General features: G+C 42.9%; 2 protein-coding genes across 2 annotated transcripts; both read left to right on the top strand.

The window, feature by feature from the left end:
* The first annotated feature begins 1,400 nt into the window (after positions 1-1,400).
* Positions 1,401-6,882, top strand: im:7147486 (zinc finger protein 865). Its single transcript, XM_034554354.1, has 2 exons — positions 1,401-1,672; positions 3,413-6,882. The coding sequence occupies exon 2, from the start codon at positions 3,466-3,468 to the stop codon at positions 6,505-6,507; it is 3,042 nt and encodes a 1,013-aa protein (XP_034410245.1). The 5' UTR covers positions 1,401-1,672; positions 3,413-3,465; the 3' UTR covers positions 6,508-6,882.
* A 1,277-nt stretch (positions 6,883-8,159) lies between these two features.
* Positions 8,160-11,075, top strand: LOC117745849. Its single transcript, XM_034554409.1, has 2 exons — positions 8,160-8,481; positions 8,980-11,075. The coding sequence occupies exon 2, from the start codon at positions 9,029-9,031 to the stop codon at positions 10,610-10,612; it is 1,584 nt and encodes a 527-aa protein (XP_034410300.1). The 5' UTR covers positions 8,160-8,481; positions 8,980-9,028; the 3' UTR covers positions 10,613-11,075.
* The last annotated feature ends 3,099 nt before the right edge of the window (positions 11,076-14,174 follow it).

Below are 14,174 nucleotides of genomic sequence, written 5' to 3'. Positions count from 1 at the left end.
TTTAGTTTTCTAATACATCCTTTAAAATTCATATCTAAGTACCTTGTCAAGATTAACACAGATTCACACCTGCGCTTAAATTAAGTAGGTAAACCTAAGCATATCAAGTTGTGTGTATATATATGTTATTAAAAAGAAAAACTAAATAATAAACATGTATTTGATTTGTGGTATGAGATGAAGAGCTGATGGTGAACACACTGCTTCAGTCTGGATGGATGCTCCAGACTGAAGCCTTGCTCACCCCCATAGAGCCTGCCACGGCAGGTTAGTTTCAGGATTTTAGTTGTCATAGTAACGGATAAAGTCATTTTGGTCTCTGTTAAAGAGCCATTTTTGTGAGCCCTGTCCTTGGACCAAAACATCAGAATTTGCATTTAAAGGGTCTCATTAATAAGTCTTGTTTCCGGAGTCCCTCATAGGGACTGCTTAACCATCGTATTATGAAATGGTTTGCTTTGGTCACCATATCATGTACTCTTGCCTTAAAAAATACTTTGAATCAGTCCCAACGATGTGGACACTCATTCATTGCACACATGCTACGTCTAATTTATAAACAAAATGTGCTCACAAAATAATAATGAAGGAAATATTGCAAAGCTTTCTGCACATTATTTGTGCTGGTGAAGGGATTGAATTTAATTGCTTGAGATTGGCTGAGATTGTCACGGCTGAATAAATTGGACAAATGTCCCATGCCCCAGACCCAAAAAGGGCTCGGAGGCTGGTTGGCATGTTGGTCTGTGGTAATTGAATACATTGTACATTTGTTTTGTCACTGAGTGCACCACTAAATAATATTGTAAGATGAAATTATAGGAGTCTAAGGGTGACACAACCATTGCACAGGAAAAACCCATGGGCCTTCAGCAGTTGTTTTTTTTGCCCTGGGGTCCCCAAGTTGGCTAATCAGGCCATCTTATCCCTATAAGCGTGAACCAGAAAAAGGCAGCTTCTGCTAGCCTATATGGACGTCCAAATGAACAGTAGTCTGGGGCTATGGGTGTTTTATTTGTACTAATCTCTATGAAGCAATAGGAAGCTTATTTCTAGCACGTTATACACATTGTCAATTTAGTGTGCCTACATAAATACAAACAAAAAGGAACATCCAGAAACGATATATATTAACAGATAACAAGCAATATAAAAGAAAATACAAAGTACATAACATAATATATTATATATCTTATTGTATCCGTGGTCAGGCCGATAGTGGATGGATTCTGTGATTTGATTTGTATTCATTATCTTCATTTGCGTCTCAAAGACGATACTACATCAAATATTATGAGGCTAAAATGGTGATAATTAAAACAAAAAAAAGGTGCGCGTTGTTTTAGTTTCAGGATGGAGCCCATCACAATTCCCACCGTGGCTGCAGCGAGCCGCGCCGCAGCTCGGGATGGGCGCAGCCGTGGCGCGCCGCCCAGCGCTTTCTTAGCGTGCTTTGGGTGACGTGCGCATGCGCTATGTAAACCCCATGAGTCGTTCTGCAGCTGCGGCTCTGGACTCGATGCTCTATCTCCTGGCACACAGCATCATATTTGTTCACCAGAGAACCGAGCAGAGCTGTGCTAAAACCTGCGGGTACAGATGCCCGCTGCGCCGTCTCGTCTCCTCCCGCACAGTCGCTTTGAGGAAAAAACTGCTAACGCTCCTCCGGCTGGTGAGTAGGCTGCGCGGAGATAACACACGGTTGGTCATTGTGCAGAGAACCTGCTCCACAGGACATGCTAGCTAACGGTAGCTTGGTAACGCTGGTCCTTCCTTTCTCCGGCCTTCCCCCTGCTTAGCTTTCACTAGCAACCCTCCTGAGACCGCAACAAGACCCCGGCTTTTGTTCGGTTGGCTCGGGTGCACGTAAGCACATGAATAGTGCTCATGTGAGAAGCGGAGTGGCCTGGTGTGGGAGCTCGTGACCCTGCGTGACGGTCGAGGGTGTTATTGGTGAAACAACGTCCCTGGGGTCGTTAGCCTTGTGGGCAGCGTTAGCAAGCTAACGCTCACTTAGCGGGAGATGCCCGATATTGTGGAGGTGGATGAACTGTTGGGTTTCTTCTCGTCGGTGTGGCGCTGTGTTCATGTCCACCTCGTGTTTGGTGCTTTAGCTCGTTGTTGTCGCGGCTCAGATTTTCCATTTAGGGGTTTAACTTCATGCTGTGCTCTGGTTTTTGGTCTGTATTTTGTTACTCTTCTGCTTTGTAAAGAGAGAGCGGTGTAAACATGCGCAATTATCTTTTAAAAGGAGCACAACTTTCAGAATAATCCATTGTAATTACATGCAGAGCCGTCAAAGAGCACTAAGCAGTTTATGTATGCATGTAAATGGTATTTAACGACATTACTTACAATCTGCCATCATTTATAGTCACACATAATACTCATGAAACGTTTCCCATTGTGGTACATGATACTTAAATGCAACACATTATTGACATTACTTCTCAAACTTCTGGTGCCACTTATGGAGCATTTTTCTGAAGCAATGCAAACATTAGGCACAGTTGGAGTGATTTTAACAATTAAAACTAATATATTCATTATTTTTAAACTATCTTCCTGTCGATTCTGTCCCTGTTTGACAGGACATCATGGTTCTAATAATAAGTCCATTCTTTATTATTATTTGAGCTTTTTATATTAATTATTACATATTTGGATAAACTGGATATTATTTCCTCACAAATCCTTTTTAATCAACACTACAGCTCAGTTAAAAGAACGTCATGGTTCGGTGCTACTCAGAGCCAAGATCACTGTCTGCATGATTGTTCCCTGGAGGTGTGGAAATGCACCTTCTCATGGGGAGGCTAAGCATGCTATACAAAGCCAGTAGAAATGATGTCCGAGTCTGCAGCTGTGGGATTTGATCTCATTTTGCAGAAGGACCAGATGGATTTGCTGTCCAGTCTCCTGCTCTCAAATGCTCAGTTGAGTTGGCTGCTGGGAGAAAATGGAGGCCTCGTCAGCACTGACTAAGCATAGCCCTTTCTTCATATATGCAGGACTACAATTTAGGGCTCTTTTGAAAGGGGCCTGATCAGGCATTGTTCCAGATGGACCATTTTGCTAAGTGGTATCTCAAAATGTTTTTTAGGAATGGAAAATTGTAATATATCATTACACAAACTCTATTGCTCGTCATATAGTGTAATACAAATTGACACATTTCTGTAAAAAAAAACACAAAATTAAATCATAGCCGTTTTCACTTTTGTTTTCCATCTAATAAACCATGTTTAAACCGCATTTAACTCTGAAATTACTGAGAATTATTTTTACAATTTTTTTTTATACAGATATGCTAGTAGAATTAGACAGATTTCTGGTTACAAACTTCAAATTGCAGTTGTGTCCATTTTCACTTGGTAACATTCTTTTTGTGTTTGTTGTGTGTGATTTACAGGCGACTTCCTTGCATGACCACAGCACCTGGATTGCCTTATACGTTTGGCTGCCATGATGCTTGGGTTACAGGGAAGTACTTCGACCCCCAAAGTGTATCGTTGTGTGGCATGTTCAGCCACCTTCACTGGACTGTCCTCCTTGCTTGTACATCAGGCAACCCATGCCAGTGCACTCGCCAAGGTCCCTGCCCCTTCACAGCCTAGCACCAGCCCGCCTGAAACACTGTTTGCAAGTATGGACTCATCCCGTGAGCACCTTAGTCCACCGGCACTCTTACCTGACAGCCATTCTCCTTCTTTCTTTATTTGTGATTGTGGAGAGGAGTTCCAGGACTTTAACCGTATGCTGCAGCATAAGCAATCGCATATCTCTCCACCCCAGCTTCTGCCACCTCTGGATAGTAATCGTGTTCGCTCTAGTGGAATAGGGTGTGATAAAGTCTTTTCTTCCCAGCATGTATTATTTATTCCAACTGTAACTCAGCCAGGTTTGGTTCTTAGTTGCCCCTCTACCTCAAGGTTTCCAGCTGTTGAACTACCCACATTAACAGACGATAAAGGAGACTTAAGCCTGGAGGACGGCATTTCTATAGTAACCACTCCTCAAGGCCAGTGTACTCTCCCTCGAGATTCCAGTGAGAAACAACTTGAGACCATGTCAGCCACAGCAGAGGAAATACCAGAGACTGTAGAGGACATTTGTTTGCAAAGCAAAACTAATTCTGTTCCCAGCAACAAAAAGGATGAGAGTTTGCCCAGAAATAACTCCCTAATGAAGTTGCTGGCATCAGCATACATGAAGCGTTTTCCCCGTCCTATGTCACAGAATCAAAACAATGCAGTTACCCCAAAACAAGAAGTTGTTCCTGTTGATGTAACGCCAGTTGCAAAAACTGAGATGTCCCCGATAAACGATCTCTCGATTGCACAGTTGAGGCGACTGCTTGCAAAACCTGGGATAAAGACAAAAGCTCCATCCATCAGTAGAATTCTTGAGTGCAGTAAGAAAAGGGTTGTCTCTCTGACAAAGACTTTCTCACCTGTTGTGGTTCTTGAAACCCGTCAAAAGCTCCTGGCTCCTGGCAGTAATGGCACATATGGGAGATATCAATGTGGCCGCTGTCGACGGGTCTTTCAAAATTTGGAGAGACTGACAGAGCATCATTTCTTGCACAAAAAAGAGAGGATTCAATGTTGTCGTCGTTGCAAACAGCTTATCATTGGGCGGCTGCCTTTACCTGACAATCACGTATGCCCTCAGTTAGTAAACGCAACCATACATCCATCAAGCTCGTTAAATAAAAAGTCACCTTTCCCCCAGAAAATAGTGCCATTCCACAGTCTAAGCAATTCCAAAAGAGTCTTCTTTTGTCCATTGTGCAAGCACAGCTATGCACGCAGGTGGAACCTCAAAATGCACAAATGTCAGGGCCCAGGCTCGGCCCCTTCTCCGCAGGCCGATCCCGCCATTCAGAATGCGCCAGTATTGAGATCCAACGGTGAAGCCAAAACAGATGCGGGGGTTAACGCTGGATCTCATCTCAACAGGAATGTTGCCGTAGGCACTGAAGTTACTGGTCACATCAAGGTTGAGGTGACCTCTCCAAATTCACAGCAGTCTACAGTTTCAAAGTTGGCCTGGACTCACCCAGCAAAAAGCTTCCCGCCTTTCTATCCCAAATCTTCCACGAACGAGCACCAAAAAAATGCCTCTCTGTGTGGGATTTCGCTCCAGCAAAGACAAGAACTCAGCAGCTGGGATGCAGCAGTAGCGGTTGATGATCAAGCTACGGATGAAGGGGAGTGGACAATGCCCTTGGATGATGAAATGGAGGTTATTGGCTCTACAAAGAAAGCTGGTAATGACACACAGGTGAAGAAGTCGGCAGAGACCTCGAACCTGCGCTATTTTGTCCAAGATGGTGTGAAACGTTACCCGTGTAACAGGTGTCAGAAAACCTACAGTCGGCCATCTACTCTGAGGCGCCATCTACGGCTGTGCGGATTTAGGCCGCGCGGAGCTGTAGCCCAGAGTGGTGGGCATGGTGCCACTCCACTAACTGCCATCCATACGAAACCAATGTTTGCTTGTTTTGTCTGCGGTAAGACCTTCAACCGCAAAGATAACATGATGGTTCACAGAAAGAGATGTCAGTTGCTACGAACAATGGAAGATGGTGGACAGGGAGATACACAGACTGTGCAGCAGACTGTGCAGCAGACTATGTCGGGTGTTGCAGCAGACTGTCAAACCAAGGAGGAGGATGGAGGAAACTGGGGCATCATGTCACTGCCCTCTGTACTTCCGAGGAGGGTGACGTGCGAGTGTGGGGTTGGATTTACATCCCCGAGGCTTCTCCTGGAGCATCTGCAGAAGCATGCACAGGAATCCTACACGTGTCCAACTTGTGGAGAGACTGTTAATTCCTGGGCAGACTATGAAGTTCATCTGCAGATCCACATGCATCCTCATCACCAGCTGCTGAAGGGACTTCAACCCCAACGATCACAACCTCTGCTACTTAGATTTCAGCAGCAGCCACCTAAGAAGCAGCAGCAGCATCAGTTGCCTAAGAAGAAGAAGAAGCAGCAGCCACCTCAGTCAGTGCATCAGCCTCCGCAGAGGCAACCACACGCAGAGCAGGTTGCGAATCCAACAAAGAAGCAGCAGCGGATTGTATGCACACGATGTGGCAACACTTTCTCCACTCGCTGCTCCCTTCGAAGGCACTTATCCTGGAATCGATGCAAAGGTGTGCGGGCTACAAATCCCTCAAACCCGCCCAAAACGTACCACTGTTCCCACTGCAACTCTGACTTCCCAAACACAATCAGTCTCATGTTCCACCAGAGGAGCGGGGCTTGCAAGCCCGCCATCAAGCCTGTGCGTTGCCCTGTTTGCCTTCGCTGGTTTGGCACTATGGACGGATTACAGAAACACCTGCTTACTCACAAACAATCTGAATCATATTGCTGTGATGTCTGTCAGGGTACATACCCAAACCTGAAATCCCTTAAAAACCACCGCAGGAGGATTCATCGCATCATGGCTGGAGACGCAAAGCCAAGAACACAAAAACAGCTGACTTCTTAATGACAACAAACAAATGGCTACCGTGGGAGTGGTGCACATAAGAACAGATACATTTGAGTATAGCTTGTTCTTTCCATATGTGCCAATTGTATTTTCATGAAGTTTTTTTTGTCACACTGTACAGCTACAAATAAGTGTGTTTTTTTTAAAATTTATTATTAATGTGTTATTGTAGCTTGCCACTATAAAAAAAAACGTAGGAAAAAAAGCTTTGGTGTACAGTACATGTTTTTGTTTGATCAAATTAATCCCTTTATTATATAGCTCCATTAGCCTGTAAATGTTTCTTAACATTTGGTCATCAAACTTTTATCAGAGTTTGTGATGTAGCTAATTGTTGTTTCTGGTGTTAATAAACATACCAGTTGTAAAACATGTTTCTTATGTCGTTTTGTGTGTTATGGGATCTTAAATGCAAGCCAAGAATGACTTTTTGCAGCCATCCATCTTTTCTACAGTGCCTTTTACTCATCAAAATTATACAGATCGTGTTTGTTGAATACAAATGTCTCGTCCAAAAGAACGTGGTAAACTTTATATAGAAATTGTTGTCCTAACCAAAAGAGTGTGGGAGTCAAATGTGGGAGTCAGCTGAAAAGCTGCAGGTTTACTTTGTTTTGTCTAATTTGTGGCCGTCTTTGAATATTCACAAGTGTGTACAATACAATTAAAGCATAGCATCAACTGGCATGGTAAGGTGGGCCTTAAGATGGCTTTATGTCCTGATCTTCAGACAGTTTTTAAGACCTTTGTCAATTTTTTAAAAATGGATTTCATTTTGTATTTATACTTTAATCACACTACCACTCCACATATATGTTGCTAATAATTATTCTATCTTATAAAAACAGTACTTCTTGCACATTGTTTATGAGGAACAGTGGGCTTTATCACAGCTGCTTGCAGGATAATCTAGCCAGTTTTTTTAATTAAGGTTTTACAAATCACTGTATTAGTACTGGATTAATAAAAACTGATGAGTGTCTTTGAGTTGATTGAACTGAATGATAATTTATTTTCCACCTTAGCAGAGGCCGAATAACTTAATTTAAAGGAAAAAAGTAAGAATGAGTTTTTCCTCGCAAACAAGGTTATTTTTTGTAAATGTTATTTTGATCCTAATTCATATATAACACTTGTATGTAATCCATCTACAGCGCCGCCAATGCCTCTGAAATGTGATACATATAAGCATACTACTCTAAAATTGAAAACTGCGACACCATCACTGCTTATTTTCACTAGGGGAAAAACAAAACTGCTGACTGTAAAATAAACTATATGTCGGGAAATTAACTGGACAGGAAGGACAGATTTGTTGGCGTACCTTGAGGTGACTGATCCATCAGCGTGTGGCCATGTGATTTACATAAACTAGTTCTACAGTATTAATTGAGTAGGCCTTCCGGAAATACAATACAATCAACACACACTGGTGCCACCCTCCGATTTTTCATTTTACATTTGATGCATTAACGCCACCCATGTATGTGTAGTAATCCTTTTTGCATGATAATTTGTGACATACACAAATAGTGAACAGTAATTATCCTGTTCACTCTCCCAAGGCCTCGATGTGCTTCAATGCCACAGCAGGCTGAGGGGAGACCAATGTCAGGAGTGGCCTTCTCGCGCTCATGGTAATAGTATGTAATCAGTTAGTGTAATGAAGACTAAAATCACCCAGTACAGCGACCGCACTAACACCAAAGGTGAATTAGCAACTCCAGTCGGCAGGTGTCACTGCAACGACGCCCAACCCCGGACGTTTTGGTTTTGGAGCGCGCGCCATTCGTAGAAGAAGAGTCTTTCCTCTTGTTTTTTGGTGTGGCTAGTGGGCTAACAGCCACCTCCTCGTTTTAAATACCGGCAAGTCAGGCCGATTGTGACTGACCCACAAAACGACAATCGATACGCTAGTTGTCCGGTTTGTTGCCAGGACATACCTCAATATCAAAAATTGGGTATTTAAAGGTAAGCCGACGTTATTGTTCGTGAGCTTGTCGAAGCTAACGTTAGCATGCTAGGTTTAAAGCAAAGCAAAGGGCGCGTTCAACTAAATCACGTTATAAACTGTAAAAACGTGTCCAGCGGAAGTATTAAGCAATGTGTAATATTAGTGTTGGTACAGTAAATATGCCATCCTATTAATCCAATGGATGATTCGATATAGAATATAGATACGATGTAGAAATAATCTGGTGACGTTAATGAGTTGAAGGCTTCATTTCTTCATCTCATAAGTTCTGACTCTGTTTCAGAGTCGAGCAAATGTTCAAAGGACACTGAGTGGTTGTGAAAAGATCAGTCCTCTCTCCTTAGCTGAGCATGTGTATCGCTGTTAGCACAACTAGCTCCTTATCCAGATAGTATTAGTCATCATTAAACGACTACTTAACGTTACAACCGAGTTAAATATTTGGCCTGCTCAGTTCTTTTTTAAAAAAAAATACATTTGTTTATTTCCAACAGCCAAGCTGCTCCAGAGGGCTCCACACAAGCGGTGACCAAACCCTGCCTGATGATGGAGAGAGGAAGAAAGAATATCATGGAGGACGGCTTAGGCAAAGACTTGGTGGACGCTGGACGGTTTTGCTTTAGCTGCGAGCAGATATTTGCAAATCGGAAATGCCTCGAGCAACACTCCTGTTTTGCTGCAAGTCACATCTGCTCCTGTGGAACCGAGTTTGTTGAGTACAAAGACATGCTAGAGCACAGCACTTCACATGAACCAGGTCACCAGGTGCTTGATCATGGAACAATAAAGAAGCGCAGGATTGAGAAGCGCATAGAAGAGGAGCAGCAGCTCAACCGGCTGCAGACCGGTGAGGTGGTATGGAAGACGGGGGCGTCGTATATGCCGCCGAAGACCAAGCAGCCCATCTCACCAGCTTGTATGCCACAAGTTTCCACGCAGTCTCCGAAGATTTCACAAGTGCCTCAATTGCCGCACTCTGTGTCGCAAAGATCTTTGCCCCCGAAACCCCATGAAAAAGATATGCAGAAAATTTTTGCAGGTGTAGGTGCACCAACGGTGGACCTATGGACACTTTACCAGCCTGTTGTGCTGGTCCAAACAATGCGCAAATTTAACAAGACAAAGCCTTACACTTGTGCTAAATGTGGGCAGGGTTTTATAACGCGGGCTTCTCTCATCTCCCACCACAGCTCTCATGTGATAGATAAAGTTGCTGGCTGTATAGGATGTGGGCTGCTGCTCTCAAGCAAGAAGTTAGTGCCTCGCTTCCATGTTTGTAAAGCACCCAACACCCCAACTACCAAATTCAGAATCATCACTGCGAGACCGCTGAGTTTGAAACCGTCAAATGTAACCAGTCCAGGAGCCAGGAGTCCAAGTGCTCCGGCGCCTTGGGCCGCTTCCTATCTCCAGAAAAGCCAGAATCCCAGCGCAGCCATTAAAGGCAGTCGATCACCTCTTATGACTTCCACCCTGCAGTTGGAAAATCAGAAAATCAGTACATACAATAAAAGCAAGCTGGGGCTTCATATCTCTCCGTCCATGCAGGTAAAGAGTCAGAAACCCAATGCATCCAACCTGTATATCACTAACCCCCTTCCATCGATGAGTCAGAGTCCAAATCCCAGTGTGTTCAATAAAAGCAGTCATGGCCTCGCTGTCGCTCCCTCTGGCCAGTTAAAGATGTCCACACAATCTCTGTCAGGTTTACAGAGCAAACCAATGCAGATGTCCTCTGCATCAATTGGGTTTCCATGTCGAGTCTGTCACCTTCCTTTTGAAACGGCTCAGATGCTACAGAGGCACAAATGTGTCAAAGCACATGAGTTTATGGCAAAGCATGTGCGAGGTGGCAAAGCGCATTACAGACTACAGGGGGTGACGCCAGTGACGGGTCCCAATCCTGCTCAGATGAACGGTGAGAGAAAACTTGGAGTGCCAGTTTCTGGTAACATCAAGAAAAATCCAGTCATGGCTGTCGATCTAGACAAAGTGCAAGGTGCGGTTACTCCGAATGGGAAAACAGGCGTGAATAAGGACGATGATTGTTACATAGTTGAAAGCGGACCAGACAAATCTGCTGAGATGATATACCAAGTGACCTCATTGGTCCCTATTAAGACTTGACGCAACTAGAGAGGCAAATCGTATTTGCATGTCTCATTTTATGTTCATTATGGACCAAGAGCATAAAGTCAGTCCTGTTTGATGAGCATCTACTTGTTTAGTTTCATTGTACAGGAACTCAATGCTTACTGGCTTTGTCCAAACTTTTGAAGATGTGTAGGATTAGTAGTGACAATAATCATACATCCTAATTAAGCTGGTTTTCTTTTGTCCTTACTCCAAACAGTTCAATAATGGTGTCCCTGCCATTTTTATAGAAAATGTAAATCCATAAAGTTAATCATCAACATATATGTGCTTGATTTACCCAAGTTTGGTGGGATAACTGGGTACTATTTTTTTTTTAAATATGTTTTATTATGCTCAGATATGTGTTGTGAGGCTGTGGGAATTGACCATAATGTGTTTTTGTCAGACTTCACAAATACAGTATATGTTGTATTAAACTATATTTTCAAGTTCACTGTGTGTGTCTGTGTTCATGGGATAATACAGCATGTGATATTATCAAGAAGGTTATTCACATGGTAAATGGACTGAATGAGGTCAGTGCTTTTCATCTGACTTCACCTGCAGTGCAAATACTACAATTGATGGCAGTTTGATAGGTAATACTTGAACAGCTGTGTGCAGGTTATGGTGCCTAACAAGTACAGTGATAGTAAGAATGACAAGTGTAATATAGAATCCTAAAGATAATAATACTGTATCCTTTATTGATCTAGATGTATGTACATATACGTTATAGGTACACCTTGCTAGTACCTTCATAACTGCTTTAATTATTTGTACCATAGAATCAACGGGGTGTTGGAAACATTCCTCAAAGATTTTGGTCCATATTGACATGATATCATCACACAGTTGCTGCAGATTTATCGACTGCACATCGAATGCGAATCTCCCGTTCCACCACATCCCAAAGGTGCTCTATTGGAATGAGATCTGGTGACTGGAGGCCATTGGAGTACAGTGAATTCAATTCAAACGATGCTCAATTGGTACTAAAGGGCCCAAAGTGTGCCAAGAAAATATCCCTGACACCATTACACCACCACAAACCTACAGCGTTGATACAAGGCAGGATGGATGCATGCTTTCTTGTTGTTTATGCCAAATTCTGACCCTACCGTCTGAAAGTCGCATCTTAAATCGAGACTCATCAGAGCAGAGGACGCTTTTCCAACCTTCTATTGTCCAATTTTGGCGAGTCTGTTTGAATTGTAGCATCAGTTTCCTGTTCTTGGCGGACACAAGGGTGTGGTCTGCTGCTGCTGTAGCCCATCTGCTTCAAGGTTCAACGCGTTGTGTGTTCAGAGATGGTATTCTGCTGGTTGTAAAGAGTAGTTATTTGAGTTACTGTAGCCTTTCTATCATCTCGAACCACTCTATTCTGACAAGGCATTTTCGTCTACACAACTGCTGCTCACTGGATATGTGCTCTTTTTCAGATCATTCTTTGTAAACCCTAGAGATGGTTGTGCATGAAAATCCCAATAGACCAGCCCATCTATATACAGGACTGTCTCAGAAAATTAGAATATTGTGATAAAGTTCTTTATTTTCTGTAATGCAATTAAAAAAACAAAAATGTCATGCATTCTGGATTCATTACAAATCAACTGAAATATTGCAAGCCTTTTATTCTTTTAATATTGCTGATTATGGCTTACAGCTTAAGAAAACTCAAATATCCTATCTCTAAATATTAGAATATCATGAAAAAGTATACTAGTAGGGTATTCAACTAATCACTTGAATCGTCTAATTTACTCGAAACACCTGCAAGGGTTTCCTGAGCCTTGAAAAACACTCAGCTTGGTTCAGTAAACAAAATCACAAGTATGGGGAAGACTGCTGATCTGACTGCTGTCCAGAGGACCATCATTGACACCCTCCATCAGGAGGGTAAGACACAAAAAGAAATTTCTCAAAGAGCAAGCTGTTCACAGAGTGCAGTGTCAAAGCACATCCACAAAAAGTCTGTTGGAAGGGGGAAATGTGGCAGGAAACGCTGCACAACCAAGAGAGATGACCGCAGCCTTAACAGCATTGTGAAGAAGAGTCGCTTCCAGAATTTGGGGGAGCTTCAAAGACAGTGGACTGAAGCTGGAGTCCAGGTATCAAAAGCCACTGTTCACAGACGTGCCCGGGAAATGGGTTACAATAGCCGTATTCCCATGGTCAAGCCACTTCTGAACTCAAGACAACGGAAGAAGCGTCTGACTTGGGCTATGGAAAAGAAGCACCGGACAGTTGCAGAGTGGTCCAAAGTCCTCTTTTCAGACGAAAGCAAGTGTTGTATTTCATTTGGAAGTCAAGGCGCCAGAGTCTGGAGAAAGGCTGGAGAGGAGCAAAATCCAAGTTGCTTGAAATCCAGTGTGAAGTTCCCACAGTCAGTGATGGTTTGGGGAGCCATGTCAGCTGCTGGTGTTGGTCCACTGTGTTTCATCAAGTCCAGAGTAAATGCAGCTGTGTACCAAGAGATTTTAGAGCACTACATGCTTCCGTCTGCTGAAAAGCTCTATGGAGATGAGGATTTCATTTTCCAGCATGATCTGGCACCTGCCCACAGTGCCAGAACCACCAGTAACTGGTGTACTGACCATGGCATTACTGTCCTCGATTGGCCTGCCAATTCCCCTGACCTGAACCCCAGAGAGAATTTGTGGGGTATTGTGAAGAGGAAGCTGAAAGACACCAGACCCAACAATGCAAATGAGCTAAAGGCCGCTATTGAAGCATCCTGGGCATCCATAACACCTCAGCAATGCCACAGGCTGATTGCCTCCATGCCACGCCGCATTGATGCAGTAATCCGTGCAAAAGGATTCCCAACCAAGTACTGAGTGCATTAATGGACATTTTCAAATGTTTGATTTTGTTTTGCTGTTATAAATCTTTTTTTTTTACTTGGTCTGAGGAAATATTCTAATATTTAGAGATAGGATATTTGAGTTTTCTTAAGCTGTAAGCCATAATCAGCAATATTAAAAGAATAAAAGGCGTGCAATATTTCAGTTGATTTGTAATGAATCCAGAATGCATGACATTTTTGTTTTTTTAATTGCATTACAGAAAATAAAGAACTTTATCACAATATTCTAATTTTCTGAGACAGTCATATATATATATATATATATATATATATATATATATATATATATATATATATATATATTCAGTGTCACGTTTTTTATTCTCTCCTCTCTTTTCTCAGCTTCAGATACTGGAAGCCCCTTTTCCCCATTGATGTCGTGGTTTATTCATGGTTATCTCTCTTGCGGGGCCTAATCTCCAGCAGAGGGGGCCCCTCTCTTTATACATCCGTGGGGCCATTTCAAAGCAAAAACAAGGCGCTGTGTGTGTGTCCATTTATGATGAGGTACATATCCCAAAACGTGGATGCGGCGTTCACGTGCTGTTTGTGTGCCTGTAATCTCGAGATCCCATGTGTGGGGGGAAAAAAAAGAGAAGCACCTTATGTTGGAGGAAAGAATGGCACATAAATACATTGGAGTGGTCGATGTTCGCCGACGTGGCACCCAACTTTGAGATGTGA

Source organism: Cyclopterus lumpus, chromosome 16, assembly GCF_009769545.1.
Source record: "Cyclopterus lumpus isolate fCycLum1 chromosome 16, fCycLum1.pri, whole genome shotgun sequence".
Lineage (NCBI taxonomy): Eukaryota > Metazoa > Chordata > Actinopteri > Perciformes > Cyclopteridae > Cyclopterus > Cyclopterus lumpus.
This window is presented reverse-complemented; position numbering and strand designations above follow the sequence as displayed.